Source organism: Hyperoodon ampullatus (assembly GCF_949752795.1).
Source record: "Hyperoodon ampullatus genome assembly, chromosome: 19".
In the NCBI taxonomy this organism is placed as follows: domain Eukaryota; kingdom Metazoa; phylum Chordata; class Mammalia; order Artiodactyla; family Ziphiidae; genus Hyperoodon; species Hyperoodon ampullatus.
This window is the reverse complement of record NC_136932.1, coordinates 2,266,816-2,286,137: the sequence shown is the minus strand read 5'-3', so window position 1 is coordinate 2,286,137 and position 19,322 is coordinate 2,266,816. Positions and strand designations below refer to the sequence as shown.

General features: G+C 55.7%; 1 protein-coding gene across 1 annotated transcript in view; it reads left to right on the top strand.

The window, feature by feature from the left end:
• Positions 1 to 5,507: 5,507 nt before the first annotated feature.
• ITGA3 (integrin subunit alpha 3) overlaps positions 5,508 to 19,322 on the top strand; it is a gene marked incomplete at its 5' end in the record, with an annotated part of 31,051 nt that continues 17,236 nt past the window's right edge. The window contains 7 exons of the mRNA XM_079725804.1: positions 5,508 to 5,713; positions 13,183 to 13,310; positions 13,631 to 13,710; positions 15,691 to 15,940; positions 17,469 to 17,555; positions 17,917 to 18,124; positions 18,574 to 18,770. Of these exons, the coding sequence (XP_079581930.1) occupies positions 5,508 to 5,713; positions 13,183 to 13,310; positions 13,631 to 13,710; positions 15,691 to 15,940; positions 17,469 to 17,555; positions 17,917 to 18,124; positions 18,574 to 18,770 (1,156 nt within the window). The remainder of the gene's footprint in view (positions 5,714 to 13,182; positions 13,311 to 13,630; positions 13,711 to 15,690; positions 15,941 to 17,468; positions 17,556 to 17,916; positions 18,125 to 18,573; positions 18,771 to 19,322) is intronic.

Below are 19,322 nucleotides of genomic sequence, written 5' to 3'. Positions count from 1 at the left end.
GGAAGCGGGGTGCCTGGTGGAGATATTCACACCTCTCGCACCTTGGGCATCTCAGTATTTTCAGCTGTAAAGTGGGAGACATCTCCACCTCATAAGGTTATTAGAAGATAACATACATAAAGGGCGGGACACACAGTAGGCGCTCAATAAACGTAAGCTTCCCTTCTGATTTCACATGTTCATAAAACATTCAGAGACACATAGTCACACAGGCAAACAGGTGTGAATGTGCAAGGGACCATGTGCACAGATACATGTTCCAATCAACATGTATATAGGAGTGCTCCATAGACAACCACACATGGCCCTCCACCCTTAGCAGTATCTCTAGGAAGTGAGTAGGAGTGTGTGGAGGAGGTAGATGAAGCCCCCCAACTGTCCCGATTTCCCACCTGGCCAGTAAGAACCCTGCCAATAAGAAGGCATCTCCCCAGGAAATGGCAAGGCCCTAGGGGGCTGGTGACTCCGCTCAGCTGGGGCTACCAAGTGGGCCCCCGTGGCCTCCCAAACTTGAAGAGGCCACCTTGGCATGAGGTAGAGAATGCTATAGAGTCCTAATCTCCCAGCCAGGGGGGCAGGGCTTGTGCAGCAAGGCCAGGCCGTGGCGGGCAGCAAGGGGACCATGGAGAGGGTTGAAGGAACTAGAAAGACAAAGGGGTTGGCCAGCAGGGAAGTTTCCTGATGTCTGCAGCCTGCTCGCCAGGCCCCTGTGGGGGGTCACTGCCCATTTATCCCGGGAGCCCCTCTGCTCTTTCCTCCCCCGCCCGCTGCGTACCGCCCCCCCAACATGTACCTGAAGTCCAAGTCAAGTCCAAGTCAAGTCGGCGCCCTGGGTCCTTCTCACCCACTCTCTCCCTCCCTCCTGCCCTGCTCAGCCCACTTCACCCATTGCCTAAATTAGCACAGCAGCCCCTTCCTGCTCCCCAGCCCAGGGCGTCTTGGCAATGCCAACTTCATGCTGTAGCCAAAATGTTCTTTCTAACACCCCCATTGTCCCATAATCACCAGCCCTGAAACATAATGCGATGAGGGTTTAGCCTGTTTAAATTTGAGAACTTTCAGAACATGAGGCCAGGATGAAACCCTGGCCTCCTGAAGATGCTCTCGTTCATCTTTGAACCCCTGAGGGTTCTCAGCTCTGTGCCAGGACCTAGCAGGTTGTCAAGAAACGCTTGAACCTGACAGATTCTGAGCCAGAGAAGTTGCCTGGCCTGGATGCCTGTCCCGCCCCCACATCTGGGGCACAGGAGAAAGGAAATCTGATAAACCCATTCATGCTTCACTGCTCCTCCCTCCCTCCCCAGTAATTTGCATTTTCAATTCAAGTCAGAGATAGAGACCGGAGTCTTAGTTCCATAGCTGAGATTTGGTCCATTTAGTTCTACAAATATTAGGAGCCTTGGGACACAAGGGATGCCAGGTGAGGAATAATAAGGGATTCCTTCCAGCCCTTTCGTTTCATAGATGGGGAAACCGAGGCCTGGAGGAGGAAAGGGACTTGTGCAAGGTGAGAGGGCAGAGGACAGCCTGCATCCAGCCCTCGTGGAGCCACGGTTCCACTCCATCCGTATCTCTCCATCTCTGCACTGACCTTCCTGTGAGAAGTGAGTGAGCAAGTGGTGTGCTCTGGGGCTCTGGGAGAGGGAGAAGGGGCGGGGGAGTGTGTGTGTGGGGGGGGAGTGGCAGAGGAAGGCTGGCATTTATTCAGCGGGCACTGAATAAATGGAAGGTGCCTTTACAGAATATGACGTTGTCATGTTACAACTAGGAAAACTGCACCCCAAGTTGGGCCCCGACTCTTCTGCATTCCTCTCTTGAGGCTCCCTCTTGCTAATAATCTCTTCCTTCTCACTTGTCCAGATATTCCTCCTCCAGGAAGCCTCCCTGACTCTACAGCAGAACCCACAGTTTGTATGTTGTCATGTTTGCCCACAGAGGCAGATGGACCCCATCCAAGATTTGGTTCAATGTCAAGACTGATGATGCCACACGCACACTAAGAGGGAATGAAAAGGTTTATTATTTACATAATTGAGGTCTCTGGAGGAGCAGGACTGGCTTCTCAAACAGGTTCAAAATGGCTTGAGAGAGCGAGGAAAGGAGATTGGCCTGGGTTTGTACTGTGCTGAGGAAGGGAGGCCAGGTGAGCATTTGTGAGGAAAGGGGCTTGCATGGTTTGAATCTCCCATGGACGCCAAAGGAGGCAGCACAGCACCCAGGCTTTCTTATGAGCTTGTCCAGGTGGGAGACACAAGGGGAAGAGGGAGAGGGGACGGCTTAAAAGGTGTCAGCAGGGGCTTCCCTGGTGGTGCAGTGGTTGAGAGTCCACCTGCTGATGCAGGGGATGCGGGTTCGTGCCCCGGTCCGGGAAGATCCCACATGCCGCGGAGCGGCTGGGCCCGTGAGCCATGGCCGCTGAGCCTGTGCATCTGGAGCCTGTGCTCCGCAACGGGAGAGGCCACAACAGTGAGAGGCCCGCATACCGCAAAAAAAAAAAAAAATGTCAGCAGTCAAGCATCAAAAAATGGGCTCAGACTCCTCATTACACACGTTATTCTCCGTGTTTACATTTCTAGGTGGGTCCCTTCTCTACAGGGAACGGTTGGCATGATAAAATCAACTGAGGGATGAGATGAGGCTGTGGATGATAATGTCACTTACATCAGAGGATTCTGGACCTTTGGCATGAACTGGGGATTTCTCTTTCTGCCTCTCTCCAGCCCAGAGACCCTTCCAGTCCCTTCATCCCTCCATTCCCATTCCATCTCCCCCAGACCTGTCTGACACTCCCCCACATTCCTTAGCTGGGGCCCTCCCCCTACCAGGCACCCGTGCTCCCACTCCCACATTCCCTCTGGACACTCCCTCAGAGTGGAAAAACCATCCCTCATCCCTTTCCTGCTCCCAGCCCTGGGATCGGACATGCTGGTCATTCCTGTTTGGGATGGTCAAAGAGATAACACCTGGCATGGAGCCCATCTGTCATCACAGAACTCTCAAAGCTGCTTCAGGTGGGGCCCCTGTCCACACTGAGTGTCCACCCTGGCCCCTGGGCTCCTGGCCCTGTCTGTTTCCTCCTTTACTAAGAATGAGGTGGAGGACCCAACAGCCAGCTGGAAGGAGAGCAAGGTAACTGTTCAACTTCCATCCAGGTCAGCTTCCTGTTCCTTGGCCCCACATGTCCTAACCCCTGGAGGCTCTGGGCCACAAAGCAGACCATGGAGAGAGGCTGGGCAGCTCTGAGAGTCAAAGATTGGGGACAAATGCTGCTCCAAGGGCAGACAGGGATGAGTGTCCTCTCCCCAAACACCGCAGAGAACGCTGCTATCACAGCTGCTTTTGTTTAGGCATGTCTGGCTGTCTGACCAACATCTGGAGTTTGTCTCTTAAAGACACAGCTGTGGCCAGTGGCCTCCAGTCCTAGCTCTACCTCCCATGAGCTGCGTGACCTTGGACATCCAGGTTCCTCCTTAAGTCAAATGAGGAGTCAAATGAGGCCGGGAGAATATGAGAGTCTGCAGGTGAAAGGATTCGTAAGCACAAGTGCATCTCGAGTCCCTTCCCAGGCTCTGAATCTAATTTTGTACTCCAAATTCTTTGAATCTAATTTTGTACTCCTAATTCTTTATCTTTTTCCTTGAAGAGGGCTCCAAATTGTACAAGCTTCAGGCCCCACAAAACCTAGATCTGCCCTGAGTATGGTACAAATGTTAATTATTAGCATAAGTGGTCAAGTAGGGCCCTGGGCTCAGATAACACAGGATTAAAATCCAAGTTGCACAGCCTTCAAGTTGCTTAACCTCCCTGAGCCTCAGTTTTCTCATCTTAAAACAGAGATAACACCTCAAAGATTGCCGTGAGAATTTAATTTAATAATATTTATAAAGCACTTAGCATAGTTTCTGCTGCACAAGCACTACTATATGGTGGTTTTCTTATTATCATAAACTCTCAGAGATAGGGGCTCTAAAATGAATTTCAAGGAAGTAAGCGCTGAGAACTGAACTCCTGGACCAAAATAAGAAAGCTCCTTTAGCCTAGAAAAAAGAATGGTCAGGGGAAATGGGTCTTTGTGCTGCAATCAGGGAAATCTTTGTCAGACTCAAGAAAATACAGAGCGATCTCTTTAAGTTCCCTTTCAGTTCGATTCTTCTGCGGATAACCAGACCTTTGGGCCTCGCCCACCTAACTCCTCCACCTTGGCGCCACCCACCACACACCCGTGGGGGCTGGAGTCCCCGCCGTCTCCAAACGCTCAGTTGGAGCCTGCGTGGTTGGAGGGGGCCTTTGGGATTCTGCTGGGCTGGGCCCTGAAGGCAAGGGTGGATGAGAAATGGGTACAGTCTGGGCTCAGCTCCCTGGCCACGCAGACACTCTAAAGAGAAGGGACTTCTTTCCACACCTACCGGATATCCATGACACAAAATAGGTATCAGAAGGCGCAGCCCTTTGGGGAAAACGCTGTCTTGTTGCTAATTCCAGTCAGCGATGCTTGGTTATTACTAATGCTAAATATCTGTCTGATTTTGTTGAGAGACCATTCCCAGGTCGGATCAGGGTGGGTGGGAGCGAGTGGGCAAAAGAAATAAATCTTGACAAGGACGGTGAAAGGCTGGGTACGAGGAGGCACGCCCAGAGACCGCTAACCTTCTCTCAGGGGCTCACAGCGCGGCGGAGGCGAGGGCATTCCAGCCAGTGGCTTGCGGATGTCGGCTCCCAGATGCGCCAACGCCGGGGCTCTCCAGCCGGACCCACAGAGGTGGCCGCGTCCGGAACGGCCTTTCCAGCAGCTGTAGCCTCCGCAGCAAAGCAGCGGGACAAATCCCACCCCCCGGCCCCGCCCGTCCAATCCATCTTGCTCGGCAGGCGACGCTTCTCGGGAGAAACAAGGGGCGGGGAGGGGTAATCCAAGCCTTTGGGGGTTCCGGACAGGTGTTTGGGGGAGAAGGCGGAGCCCGGTTAGGGAGGATGGAGAGGGAGGGGCGGTGCTGCCCCTTTAAGAGGAGGCGGCCGAGCCGGGACCTTTTCTCTTTCCCCGGAAGGAAAGCCTAGCCCCGGCTGGGCGCGCAAGGTGGGGAGGTGCGGGGCTGGGCGTGGAGAGGCGGGGCGCGCGCGGTGGGACCCCTCCTTCCTGTCCTCCTTGCGGTCGACAGGTCTGCCTGCCCAGATCCGCTGCCGAGCCTGGATCGGAGGCGACAGTGCGGCCAAGTGGGCGCGGCCGGCACGAGTTGGGGGGCAGGGTGCCCGGGGCAGGGGGACGGTGACCCGGGACAGTGCAGGCGGGAGAACAGCCCTGCGGACCTCAGAGGGGAATCTGAGAGCTCAGACCGTGAGCGGACGTGAAACTGGCCAGGGCTGGGGGCCAGAAACTGATCAGCGCTTCGGGGCTCAACTAAGCGGACGCCAGAGTGTTCTCTGGTGGCGCGGGGGAGCAGGTGAACAGGTCCTCACTCCCAGCTCCACGCCCTCACGCGCTCTCGCCCGGGCCCCGGCTCCCGTCCGCAGCCATGGGCCCCGGCCCCAGCCGCGCCGCCCGCGTCCTACGCCCGATGCTCTGCGCGCTCGCCTTGATGGTGGCCGCCAGCGACCGCGTCGCCTCCGCCTTCAACCTGGACACCCGATTCCTGGTGGTGAAGGAGGCCGGGAACCCGGGCAGCCTCTTCGGCTACTCGGTCGCCCTCCATCGGCAGACGGAGCGGCAGCAGCGCTACCTGTAAGTGAAACTGGCCGGGGTGGGGTGGGAGAGTGTGTGTACAGGGTGCGGGTCCCGAGTTGAGTCCAAGCCCTGGGCCAGCTGGCTTCCAGGCTCGCAGGCCTCCAGCTCTGGGGAGCGACGGTTAAGGGAGCAGGGACCTAGGCAGCCCTTCTGCTGCCGAGGCTTGGCGGGAAGTAAAGGGATTGGGTGTGGGATGGGGGGCAGTAATTATTGGCAAGTGCTGACCCGGCCAGAACCTGTCTAGACTCAGCCCCTCAGGCCTTTAAACCTCTCTTGAGAGTAGAAGGGGGGTCCCCGTTTCCTGAGCCCCCTCCCATTCTGGGGACTGGGTGCTTAGTATACCGAATGCCTCTTCTCTCCAGGACTGGGAACTGGGGAAAACTGCAAGATAAACACCTCTCCCCTTTCCTGGGAAGAGCCAACGGGGACATGCATTTAAGCCCGCCCCCACCTCGCACATAGTCTGCGGCCCGCCAGCCACACCCTCGGCAGAACCACACTGAAGGGCCTTCTCAACTGCTTGGCGGTTGGAGAGTGCAGTGATGGGCGAGTCTGGGCGTTTGGAGCTGTCCAGGTGCTCCTTCTGACCCCGTGAGGATGCAGAAGTAGAAGTGAGAGGAGCAGCTGTCCCAAGTCCTGCTTGGTCTTCTGCAACCTACCCCCACCCCCAGCAGTGATGCCCTCCCGCCAGACGTCCTCCCCGCATTCCACGGATTCATGTTGAATCTTCAACCCTGAGTGTGTTTGTTTTGGTGTCAGGAGGGAAATGGTGTTTTTCTCTTTCTTCTGTTCTCCTTCCCCAACAGCTGCAAGAAGGAGGAGGAAGAGCGAGGCAGAGGGGAGGGAGGGGAAGGAGAGCGTCCAGCTGCTTGTGTTGCCACCCCGCCCCCCTTACTCATGCCCAGAGGGGCATGTCCAAGTTTGAGAAGTTCCTCTGCATGGGCTCAGTGTGCTGAGGTTGGCAGTTAGGGGAAGAGGGCAGCCGGGGAAGGTGAGGCTGCCCCAGGAGGGAAGGTTGTTAGGACGGGACAGGCAGGCCCTCTTTGGGCAGTAGCTCTCCTGGTGGACCTACCGAGATGTCAAACCCTGCTGAGCAAGAGGACATGGTCAGATAAAGGGTGTGCTGAAACCCTTCTCAACTCTGGCTGGAACCTGCAGAAACCTGAGGAAGTTGGAATGTCCAAAGTTCAGACTGCCCCAGCCTTGTTCCCTGCCCTCCTGGCCCGGCCCTTGCCCGGGCCACCTACCTACTTGGCCTCAATTCCATCTAGCTTCTGCAGGGGCTAGGGCCACCACACCCTTCCCAGCCTGGCCCCAGCAGCTGCGGTCTGGCCTTAGCCACTCTTCCATCTTCTGGAGACCCTAAGTGATCATCAGCACACGTTTCTGTATTGGTGCTCTTCCTGCCCCAGGCCAGAAAACGGTTTTCAGATTTTCAGTGCTGAATCTGCATGACATAAGGCAATGTAGTGTAAAGAGAATATCAGAAAAGCAAGGGTAAATAATGGAAAGCTGGAGTAAATAATAGATTCTGTAATAACCACCCCCCCTTTTTTTTCTGCTATGTGACCTTAAGCAGGATATTTCTCTTCTCTGGGCCAGTTTTCCCCAAGGAGAGGTTGGGTCTGGATCTATATACTCCTTCCTGCCTCTGTTGGCAACTTGGCATTGCGGAGAAAGAAGAGGCTTCCAAGTCCCACTGCCAGTTTCCTGTCTTGAATCTGTCACTAATACCTGAGTCTTAATTATCTTACATGTCAGGGGGAGGGGAACCACATGCCTTCTTCATGGGGTGATAGTGGGCTTTTTTTTTTTTTTTTTTTTTGCGGTACGCGGGCCTCTCACCGTTGTGGCCTCTCCCGTTGCGGAGCACAGGCTCCGGACGCGCAGGCTCAGCGGCCATGGCTCACGGGCCCAGCCGCTCCGCGGCATGTGGGATCTTCCCGGACCGGGGCACGAACCCGTGTCCCCTGCATCGGCAGGCGGACTCTCAACCACTGCGCCACCGGGGAAGCCGATAGTGAGCTTTTAATGAGATAAGTTGTGTAAAATGCTCTGCGTCTGCCTTCTTCTCCCAGGAGCAGCTGAGGGCTCTTGTGCTGAAGCTGGGACCTGGATGCACCCTCACTAACCAAGGACCTCACCCAAGAGGGCTGAGCAGAGGGGTCCTACTTTTCTTCCTGGGCAGCTAGAGATGGCATTAGGCCTGCCAGGAGCCCAGAAGTTTCTAAAACGAATGAATCTCGGAGAGGCAGGTAGTTCTAGATAGCGTTCTGGGTGACTCACTTGGGTATCCTCAGACTTTTCCGGGGGTGGTTCTACATCTTGGGTCATCTCCTCATCTCACTGAATTCTGCCCCGTGACCGTTTGGGAGAATCAGCTGGGCCAGCTGGGCTTAGCTGCAGCCAGCTGTATAGCCAGATGTAAACAGCTGTCTGAGTGCACAGCTCAGGGGAACCAGCAAGTCAAGTGGCAGTTCTGTTAGCTTCAAAGTCCCTTTGGAAAAGGGGGAGGGTTCATGATCCTGAACAAAGTCTTAGCCTGAAGCTCACTGAAGGTTTTCAGGAGATGCAGGGATCCTGGAAAGTGCATGCAAAGTCTGGCGTGTTTGTGCATTGTTCTGGGGCCTGGAGGCGGGGAGAGCATAGCTTTCATTATATTCTCAAAGAAGGCCTTATTCCAGAAATGGTTAAAAACCCAGGTGTGTCTTTGTTCCCCATCACCTTCATCTCTAGACTGAGGTACCATGCCCACAACATCGGAGGCTTACTGCAACCCCGGCCCCAATTTCGCAGTCCCTGGAGTGAGGGGTCAGGAGCAGGGTAGGGAACCAAGGTTCTTTGGGCTTCTTGGTGAGATACATGAGGACCCCTCGGGGAGCAGAGGGACTGTTCCTCGGGGAGCTGGCCACTGACCTCCCCACTTTCCCCCAGCGCCTGTTCTGTCATTCCCTCCTGGGAATCCAGGTGTCCTGGTCTGGCCTGACCGTGTGGGCTATGGGAGATACCTCTGGGGCTCTTGCCCGGAAATGAGGGTGTCTGGGAAGCCTGGGGCGGGGGTGGCTGCAGCTCCTGGAAGATGAGCTCATACCTGAGGTAGGCAGGAACTAGGCTTACTTGCTCTCCTAAAACATGTTTCCCTGGGCAGGGTAGGCACCTGGCAGCCTCCAAAGCTCGTGCCAGAGGAAATGGGCATAGCAGCTGTGGCTGCAAGCAGAAGGCCTGGATGCATAGTGTCCTTTTTCTCTGGCTCTCTCCAATGACCAGGCCAAGCCAGAGAGCTTAAAACTGGGCAGGAGGTAAGGGAAGCCTGATCTTGTGGAAAATGAAGTGAAAGGAGCTTGGTCAGAACTAAACAAAGAAGGAAGAGGATGGCGGTTACAGCAAGGGAGGCTGAGGTTAGATGACATGAAGAAGGCCCTAAGGGATCAAATGTGGAAAAAACGCCAAGGAGCCAGGGACAGGGAGAAGAAATGAGAAAAACAGCCTTGTTCTTTATTACTGGAGGCTTGAGCAAGGCCTCTTTCTCCTGTCCTCTCTCATTCTCTCGCTTTCTCCAGCTTGTTGCTCTGATTCTAGGGCTGAGTCACCAGAGGGGAAAGGGAGCTGGGGGCAGCGTAAGGAGGAGTAAGGCGGGGATTGAGAGGGCTGCAGTTTCAGCCACTGCAGGAGAAGCCTCTGGGGACATGGCTAACTCAGTCAGGAGGATCGGCACAGAGCTGGGATCCAGGCATCTAAGAGCTGCCCCCAACCCACCCCAGGGCTCAGAGCTGGAGTGGGCCCCCTCCCCAACTGGCTTCCTGGCCTAAGGAGTAAGGCATGGGGGCCCGCTGCCTGAGTGCTGGACCCGCTGGACCCTCCTTGTTAACTGCAGTCTTTCCACTGGGGCTAACCCAGTGCCTCCCTGAGGTGAGGAGTCTGGGAAGTTGAATCTTACAGGCTGTTTCTCTGAGCATCACCCCACCCCAGTATCCCTCAGGGGGCCATCTTCTCTGGGGTGAGCCAGCCTGGTGCCCTGACACTCCTGGGCCCCATTCCCCTGCCTCCTCTGATGCTACTGCTTTCTACTTGGCTGTTCCATGAGCTTTGAACTGCCCCAGGAAGAGTGATGGGGCAGGACTGAGAAAGTGCTTCTCTGGAACTTGGAGCTCAGGGGCCTCCACAAAGCCCAGGAGGGGCTGTCTGGCCGGAGCCAGAGGCTAGGGTGAAGAGGCAGCTGTTTGAAAGCCCTTGCGAGGTCATTTTATTCCTCTCCCTACCTCCTGGAAAGACACCTGCTCCCACCCAGCCCAGCCTGACTCCAGGAAAGAGGCAGTCCAGTCTCCTTTCTTCCTTGCTCCAAGAGCTGGGCAAAGCATCCCACTTAGCATCCCGCTTCTGGCTGCTGCTGGGAGGGTGACCTCAGTGGTGGTTTGAGAGGGATCAGCTTCTCAGACTTTTTGATCTGGACCAGATCCAACAGCAGGAGCAATGTGCTCATTTGCATAGTAACGTACATTCATTTACATACGGGTAAGATCTTTCCCACCCTCTGGATTTTCCCACACCTGACTGTGGCTGGAGGAAGCTGGACCCGGTCTTCTGTGCACCCTCCTCCCCCCATCTACTCCCAGTCCTCTGGCCGTAGACCCATTGGATCCTGGGCTGGGAGCCAGAGGGCCTTAAAGGGCCTCTAAGCGGGCCAAGTAGGAGCTAAAAATACTCCAGGGAGGTGGGAGGTGCTCCCTGTGGAATCTCTGGGGAGGGAGGGGCCTGGGATGCAGGGCTGGGATTAGGACCCTGCCCCACCGACCATCAATGGGCACAAGGCTGGTGCGGGGTGAGAGTGGAGAGGGTATAGGTCGTAAGGGGATTTATGTCAATCCAATTGCTACTCATGCCCAGCTTTGCCTGCTCCGTAACACAGGAGGCAAAGAGGAGGGGACCCTCAGGCCACTCCCTCTAAGATGAGGGAGCGGGGAGGGCGTGGCCACCCTGCTCCTCAGCCACCTCCCACCCTGACAACTAGGGCCCAGAGAGCTGCAGGCACAGCAACGCTTCCCTTGCATTGCACGCCCTGGAATGCAACCTGGGCTCTCCAGGGACCCCTTGTCCACTGAGGCCTGGACCCACCCCTGCAAGGTCATTGTAGCCAACCCCCACCTGCCACCTCCAGCCAAATCTGAGCTCCCACCCTAGAATGACTAGCTGCCAGGGCCCCACCCCCACCTGACTGATTGCCTCAGGCCATGGAAGTGTTCCGTCTCATCCTCTGCCCCAGCTAAGCACCCGAACTAGTCTGCTCTGTGCACTAGTCTGCTCTGTGCGCGCTGCTTCAGGTCCCCTAACCCAGTGGGGCAGAAATTCCTGGGTCCCCGGAGCAAGGCCCGGGGGTGTGCTAGGGCCAGTCCTGGTGCCACAAGAAAGCAGAACAACAGTGCTCACGTTGGCCTTGGCTTCATAGTCAGGAGGCCCTTTCAAAGAATGAACCCACTTTTTCCCCCAACAACCCTGGAGGGTGGTGGGACAGCTGCTGTCCCATTTTACAGGTGAGTCACTCACAGCTCAGAGAGGGAAAAGAAATTGTCCCTTGAGGCAGAACAAACCTAGAACCAGGCCCTTCAGCTCCGAGGCTGAGATATTCCTTTCCCACAGGCAGCAGCTCCCCTCTCGCACCTGTCAGGCTGGGGGCAGATGTCCATGGGTGGTCAGGCAGCGGACTCGCTAGGCACCCTACCCAGCCCAGACAGAGGGTGACTAACAGGGCCTGGCTGCCGCTGGCCCCCTGCCAGCCTTCCTGCCGGAGCTCCCAGCCCTGCTCTGCTTAGAGAAGCTATACCCCTGCCCCCAGGAACCCTTCTCCAGGGTGAGGTCTGAGCTGAGGTGTGAGGTGCAGGCAGAGGTCCCCTTCCCGGCACCCCCAGGCAGCGCATTCCTGACACCCAGTGGGCCGAGGCACCCAGGCCCTGGCATGACCAGGCCCTGGCCTGCCCACTCCCTGCAGCCTTCACTCTCAGGTCCCAGGCAGGAGCTGCAGGCAGGACTGTTGCTCTGCACGTCCAGACACTGGCAGGGGGCCTGGCACCCAAATTCTGAGCTGGGCGCCCCAGGTGATAGCATTGCTGGGGCCGGATGGAGGGGTACCTACCTAGGAGGTGCCTGCCACCCAGGAGGCTGGGTCCAGCAGGACTGAGGAGGTGGTCTTGGCAGAATGTCCAGAGGCTGCAGACAGATGATGCTGGGAGAGCAAGGGGCGGTAGAGCTGGGTTCTCAAACTGTGGTGTGAATATGTGAGATGCATGTTAAATAAGCAGGTTCCAGGGCTCCACCCCCAGATTCAATCCAGGCTGTCTGTGGTGGGCTGAGGAATTTGCCTTTTTAACAAATGTCGCAGGGATTTTTGATGCTGGTGGTCCAAGAACTGTCTTTTGAGATAATATTTCAAGGCTGATCACCCGCCTTCCTCTCCTCTAGTCACCTCTCTGGTATGGGAAGGGCTGCTAGAGCCCTAAGAACGCTTGCAGGGACTTGCAGTTGGTGTCCCTAAAGATGGGTTCCAGGCAGGCTGGGGACAAGGTGATTTATAGTCCTCACCCATCCCCATTCTCACGCCCACCAGCCAAGAACTCTGCCCTGGGGCCACATTGTCCAAAGTGTCAGGTACCCAGCTGCCCTGCCACCACCCCTATATCTCATATGTCTGTCTCAACATGGGGGGGGAGGGGGAGAGTAGACATCGCCCAGGTCACATAAGGGCCCTGCTGACCTCGGCCCACCCAGCTCTGGTTTAGGGTCAGTTGCCCTTTCCTGCCCACATTCTTCAGTGCCCGGCCCCAGATCTAAGTCCTCAGATGGCTCAAAGAGGTAGGACCAGGACTCCTCCAGCCTTGCTCTCTTCCCCTCTGCCTTCATCTCAGAGGCCAAGCATTCCTTCCCAAACCCAGATCTGATTATGTCACTCAGAGGCCAATCATTCCTTCCCAAACCCGGATCTGGCCGTGTCGCTCCCTTTGCTGAAAATCCCTCCATGGTTCCCCTGCCCACACTGCCTCTTGTCCCTCCCCGGGTTTCTGGCCTCCAGCTGTACCGAGGGCCTTGCAGGTCCCTGAGTCACTCTCTTGCTCATGCTTCCCGGCTCTTGCACATGCCAGACCTTTGCCTACAGAGCCCCTCCTCCGCTTCTTCACTTGGTAAGCCCTGGTCATCAGACTCAGGCCAGGGTCCCCTCTTCTCTGGGCCTCCCTGATTGCCCCCCACGCAGAGTCTGGGCTGGTTTGCTCCCTGCTTTCCTCTCATGAGGCACTGACCACAGGTGTCTGTCTCCTTGCCTGCCTTCCCCTACCCTGGGCACTCCTCGAGGGCAGGGGCGGGGAGCCATTCATCTCCCGACGGCAGAGCCTGGCACAGAGCAGATGCCCGGCCCATGCACGCTGAGCAGTGAGTCGTTTGAAGCGGGCTTTGGGGACTACCTACCTTCTTGCCCCCAGGCTCCTGGCTGGCGCCCCCCGGGACCTTGCTGTGCCTGATGGCTATACCAACCAGACCGGTGCTGTGTACCTGTGCCCACTCACCGCCCACAAGGACGACTGTGAACGGATGGACATTGCGGAGAAAAGTGAGCAGAGGGCCTGGGAATGGGCACTGGGTCAGGAGCCTGGTGGAGGGCGTAGCACAGAGAGAATGACTGGAACAGACAGAAGGCTCACCTGGGTAGCTTCTAGTCCCTTCTTGTCCAGCTGGGAAGAGGGAGTCCTAGAGTGGGACCAGATGGGATTTGTGGAGCTCAGACTATGATGGGCTGGAGAGGGCGGGGAGGGAGGGCTGCCCTGCTGGAGTGGAAGATCCGGGAGGGACCAACCCCTGCCCTCTGGAGGCTCTGGATGCTGGGAGGGTGGGGTGAGGTGCCCTGGCTCATGACCCCTCTCACGCCCACAGGTGACCCTGACCGTCACATTATTGAGGACATGTGGCTCGGGGTGACTGTGGCCAGCCAGGGCCCTGCAGGCAGAGTCCTGGTAAGTGGGCGCTCAGCGTCGGGACCCCCTCCAGCCCTCTCCTTCATCTCCCAGGAGCTTCGGAGGGAAGCAGAGGGCAGGAGAAGGGTCCGTTGTGCCTGAGCTGGAGCCTCGCAAATGTCCATTTCTGTGGCTGTGTGTCCCTTCATCCTGCACTTGTAGCAGGGGGTGGGGGTGGGGAGGGTGTCTGGCGCTCTCCAAGGGCCAGCCTGGGTCCTGTCGGAAGCACCCACTGCCCCCCCCGGGGGGTGCTCACCCGTCGTAGGAATGAGCTGAGGGAACTGCGAGATGGAAAGGGCAGAGAGGGCCTCAGGCAGTGCGGCCTGGGCGTGCTCCTTCCAGGGAGGCCGGCTGGCGGAAGAGGCACAGCCCTGCTGCCCCCGCACACCCGGCTGGGGTTTGGGCCCCGCCCCCCGCTGTCAGCGGTCACCTCCTGCCCGCATCCATCAGTGCTGGCTCCTGGGATCTCAATTTCTGAGTCCCAGATAGACAATTTATGTTTCATCTTTAGATTCATGTAACATTTACATACAGTGAATGTACAGATTTTGTTTCAGTTGCGTTTTGACGAATTATACAACTGTGTGACAACCCCCATTAAAGAAATGGCGTATTTACATCATTCCAGAAAGCCCACTGCTTTCCAGCCAACCGTCACCCCCATAGCCGTCCCCTTTGAATCACGTTGTGATTTCTGTCACCTTTGAACACTGTCACAAGCTCTGGGTTTGACCAGTTCACTGAAACACCCTTTCTAGTCTTTTGTTAAGGTCCTTCAGCAGTTTTCTGCTCACCCATCCATTCATTCAGTCCGTTTTTGGTGAGCACGTCCTGTGTGGCCCCTGCACTGAGCCCGCACTACAGACTTTGTAGTTACCCGGGACAGGCTCAGGCCAGCACGAGCATGGGTTTGGTTCGCAGCTGGATGGGGACACAAACGGCAAGCAAACAAGAGCTAGGCCTGGTTCTGGGTTTCCCCTGGCCCCTGGCTGTTTTACAAATACCTTATTCTGATTGATGTGCCCAATAACTCTTTATGGAGCACCTTCCATGTGCAGGGAGAAGCTTCAAGAGAGGCAGCACAGGGCTTCCCTGGTGGCGCAGTGGTTGAGAGTCCGCCTGCCGATGCAGGGGACACGGGTTCGTGCCCCGGTCCGGGAAGATCCCACATGCTGCGGAGCGGCTGGGCCCGTGAGCCATGGCTGCTGAGCCTGCGCGTCCGGAGCCTGTGCTCCGCAACGGGAGAGGCCACAACAGTTAGAGGCCCGTGTACCGCAAAAAAAAAAAAAGAAAGAGACAGCACAGCCTGATACTTAAGAGCTCAGACCCCGGAGCCTGACAGCCTTCGTTTGAATGTCCTCCGCCTCTCTCTAGACGTGAGATCTTAAGCAGGTTTCTTAGTTCTCTGTGCCTCAGTTTCCTTATCTAAAATGGGGAAGATAATTATCCCTACTCCATAGGGCTGGTAGGAGGCTTAAAAGAATTAATATGTGAAGAGCTCAGACTTGTGTCTGGCATATAGTAAGTGTTAGCACTTACTATACACTCAGTAAGTGTTAGCAGCTGCTGCTATGGTTGTTGTTATTCTAATATTGACCTTTCATTAAGAGGGCAAGGCCATCAGGGGACAGCAGAGAAGCAAATTCCTAACCTGCTCTGTGTTGAGCTCCTTTTAGACCCAAGGGCCTGAACCCCACATTCCCTCATCCTTTTCCCTTTTCCTTTTGCCAAGATCTCTAAGCCGCTCTCAAATCCAGTCCCTTCTGGTCTTCCAAAAGTGTTCCCAGCCTTCAGAGCAGGTTTTTGAATTCTGGAAAGGCAGTGCAGGTCCAGGCACCACTGTGGGAAGAAAGAAAAGCTGGGAGACCTCTTTCCACTCCTCTCCTGCAAAGCCAGAGGCGGACAGGGCTGTGGAGACACTGCTCCGGAGTCCCTGCCGCGGGCTCAGCTGTGTGCATTGGTGGGGGCTGGGGTCCCCAGGTCTGTGCCCACCGCTACACCCAGGTGTTGTGGTCGGGGTCGGAGGACCAGCGGCGCATGGTGGGCAAGTGCTACGTGAGGGGCAACGACCTGGAGCTGGACCCCAGTGATGACTGGCAGACCTACCACAACGAGATGTGCAACAGCAACACCGACTACCTGGAGACCGGCATGTGCCAGCTGGGCGCCAGCGGCGGCTTCACCCAAAACACTGTGTACTTTGGCGCTCCTGGTGCTTACAACTGGAAAGGTGGGGACCGTGGGGGACGGGAAGAGAAGCAGAGGCCACCACCCCTGTTAGGCCCGAGGGCAGCCTGCCAGAGCCTCCCCACGAGAGGGCAGAGGAGAGCATTCGTTTGCCAACATCAGCAACTACCTCGACCTCTGCTACTTTAAAGTGCTTACTAGGTACCAGAGGCTTTACACCTATTATCTTAATTAATCTTAAAATACGAGTATTCTTATACTCATTTTACAGAAAACTGAGTCTCAGGGAGGTGAAGTAAATCACCCAAGGACAACAGTAAGTTCTGAAACCTGTGTTGGAATGCAGGTCCATCTGACTCCAGGTTAACCATTTAAAAACTTAAAAAGTAAAGCACGTTTCTGGTGCAGCTACTAAATGGTAATAGTAAAATACAGAGGAAAAGTGCCCTTCCTCTCTCCCATCTTCCTTGTCCCACTTCCCAGTGTACACCGCTAAGTGTCTTGTGGATCCTTCCAGGCTTATTTTAGAAGGTATACGTCTCTTAACACACACACAACACACAAAACCACATTAAACATACTGTTCTGCTACTTCCTTTTCACATATCGATAAACTGTGGGCATCTTTTCATTTCAGTACATACAGGGCAATCTTTTGGGAGGGCTGCAGAGATTTCCTGGTATCCAAAGTCATGCTTGTATCTGCCCCACCACATACTGCCTCTCAGGAGTCTGACAGCTCACCCCCCCTCCACCTGCCTCTCTCCACCACACAGGCTGTAGCGACAGTGGCCCCTCTTCCCTTACTGCACGTACTATTGCAGAATCAACAGGCAGAGGGAACCCAGAATCCTGTTTTGTTTTCTTTCATTGCAGTATAGTTGACATACAGTATGTTGTTAGTTTCAGGTGTACAACATAGTGACTCAACATTTAAATACATTATAGAATGTTCACCCCTATAAGGGAAGGAACAATCTGTCCCCATACAAAGTGATTACGTTATTATTGCCTGTATTTCTGAGGCTCTGTGTTTCATCCCAATGATTGATTGATTTCGCCCTCTTGACCAGCAGGTAGCGCAGGGCGTGGTCCCAGCTCTGGGCTTGCCTGAGGCCGAGGCCTCTGATCCCTCTGCTAGTCTTACCTCCCACCCCTTGGTCCTTCACAGTCCTGGCAGGGCCCCAGGCACTCTCCAGCAGCAGCCCTGGGGCGCAGGGTCGGGGTAGGCAGCCCAAGTTTGGGGCAGGATTAGGAGGACGTAATGGTGTGGAGTCTGGCTTCGGTGTCTAGGGTGAGGGAGGTGTCATCTAGTATCCGGGTGCCTGGATGACTGGATTCCAGCTGGACAACTGGCTCTCCATCCCCGAGCCTCACTTTTCTCATCTGCAAAATGGGGGTCATCATTCTACCTCACAGAATCGTTAAAATAAAGAGGAAGTGCTCTGCAAATGGCAACGTACTCACAAATAAAAGGGGTTATTATTATCCTTATCTGGAGGTGGGGGGCCTGGACATAGTGGAGGAAAGGAGTGGTGACTTATACTCCCCCTCCTCAAATCCTTGTCAAGGAAACAGCTACATGATTCAGAGGAAGGACTGGGATTTATCCGAATACAGTTACAAGGACCCGGAGGACAAAGGCAACCACTACATTGGTGAGTCCAGGTGCGGTGGCCCTTTGGGTGGAGAGGAGGAGAGGGGCTCAGTGGCCCTGTCACCTTCAGTGTCTGGTGGAAGAGTGAGACCAGGGTGCAGTGCGACGAGGGGCACTTAGTCCAGCTAGCGCCCAGTTGTTGCCCACCACCTGGATGCCCCCAAGATGCACAGTCATGACCCTCATGGAGCTCACGGTCCAGTGTGCAGGCAGGACTGGGGGCTGGGCATCCAAGGGCCGCCTTCTTGCCCAACTTAGAATAGAGGAATAGAAGATAATGGGGGGATATTGGGAGATGGGTCCAGAGGAGAAGGGGACAAAACTTACTGGAGCCTTGATTGACCACCTTCCCCGCTTCCCAGGCTACACGATGCAGGTGGGCAGTGCCATCCTGCACCCTACGAACACCACCATTGTGACGGGTGCCCCTCGGCACCAACATGTGGGCGCTGTCTTTTTGCTGAGCCAAGAGACAGGTGGAGACCTGCGGAGGAGGCAGGTGCTGGAGGGCAGGCAGGTGGGCGCCTATTTTGGCAGCGCCATTGCCCTGGCAGACCTGAACAATGATGGGTGAGAATCCAGGGACATTTCTCTGGGGCCGGGAGAAGGGTGAGGGGCGGGCTTGCCCACACCAGGGCAGAGAAATGGAGGTTTGCAATTGTGCATTTCTTCGCATGCTGTTTGCAGGGATTTGCTAGTCAATATTGCATGTTGATTTGCAATCAGACTTTATGGGATTCTGGGTGTCTGCATGTCAATTTCGTGAGGCTTTGCATCTCCTCGTCTATGCCTGTCATTTGTACGGCTCTAGTGGATGTGGGCTGTTTGGGTGTGATCTGTGTCTACATGGCTTCTCCACAACATGTGTTTTCTGTTAGACCGGTCACAGTGACACTCCCTTGTCCTTCTATGGCCAGAGGCGCCATTTGTAGAGTCATGGGCCCTGCCTGGCACAGTTGTGTCTGCTAAATAAGAGTTATGCTGCATGTCCCATCTCCACCTTCTTCTCCCCTGTGCAGGTGGCAGGACCTCCTGGTGGGTGCCCCCTATTACTTTGAGCGGAAAGAGGAGGTAGGGGGTGCCATTTATGTCTTCATGAACCAGGCAGGCACCTCCTTCCCGGCCCACCCCTCCCTCCTTCTTCACGGCCCCAGTCGCTCTGCCTTTGGCTTCTCCGTGGCAAGCATCGGTGACATCAACCAGGATGGATTCCAGGGTATGAGCCAGCACTCCTGCCCCAGCATCCACTGACTGAGAGCCAGCTGCATACCAGGCTTGACAGGGTCCGAAGAGAAGACAGGCTGGGGCTCAGGTCTGGGGAGCTCACAGCCATGCTGGAGAGACAGCGTGCAAAGGGAGCCCCCACAGAGGCGAGCTCGGTAGACCTCCTGGAGGAGTGGACGTACCACTGGGCATCCAAGGCTGGGCTGAGTGTGCACAGCGGAGGGAAGAGAAGGGGCACAACATGAGTGTGGTACACTTGCCTGATGTGCTCAAATCTAGTAGGTGTGGGTTGTTCACATCTGAGATGAGGCTGGAGAGGTAGTGTAGGGGTGGGGTGGACGCTTTGAAAGCCAGGCAGAAAAACTAGGGCTTTATATTTGGGTTATGGCAGAGGGGTGTCCAAAGAGATTTGGGGGCAGGGATTTGATATGATAGCTTGGCACCCTGCAAGATGATTCTGGAGGGAGATGTGGGATGGATGGATGCGGGGAGCAAGGCTGGGGGTGTTAAGATCAAAAATATAGCGTATCAGGTGTGGGACATT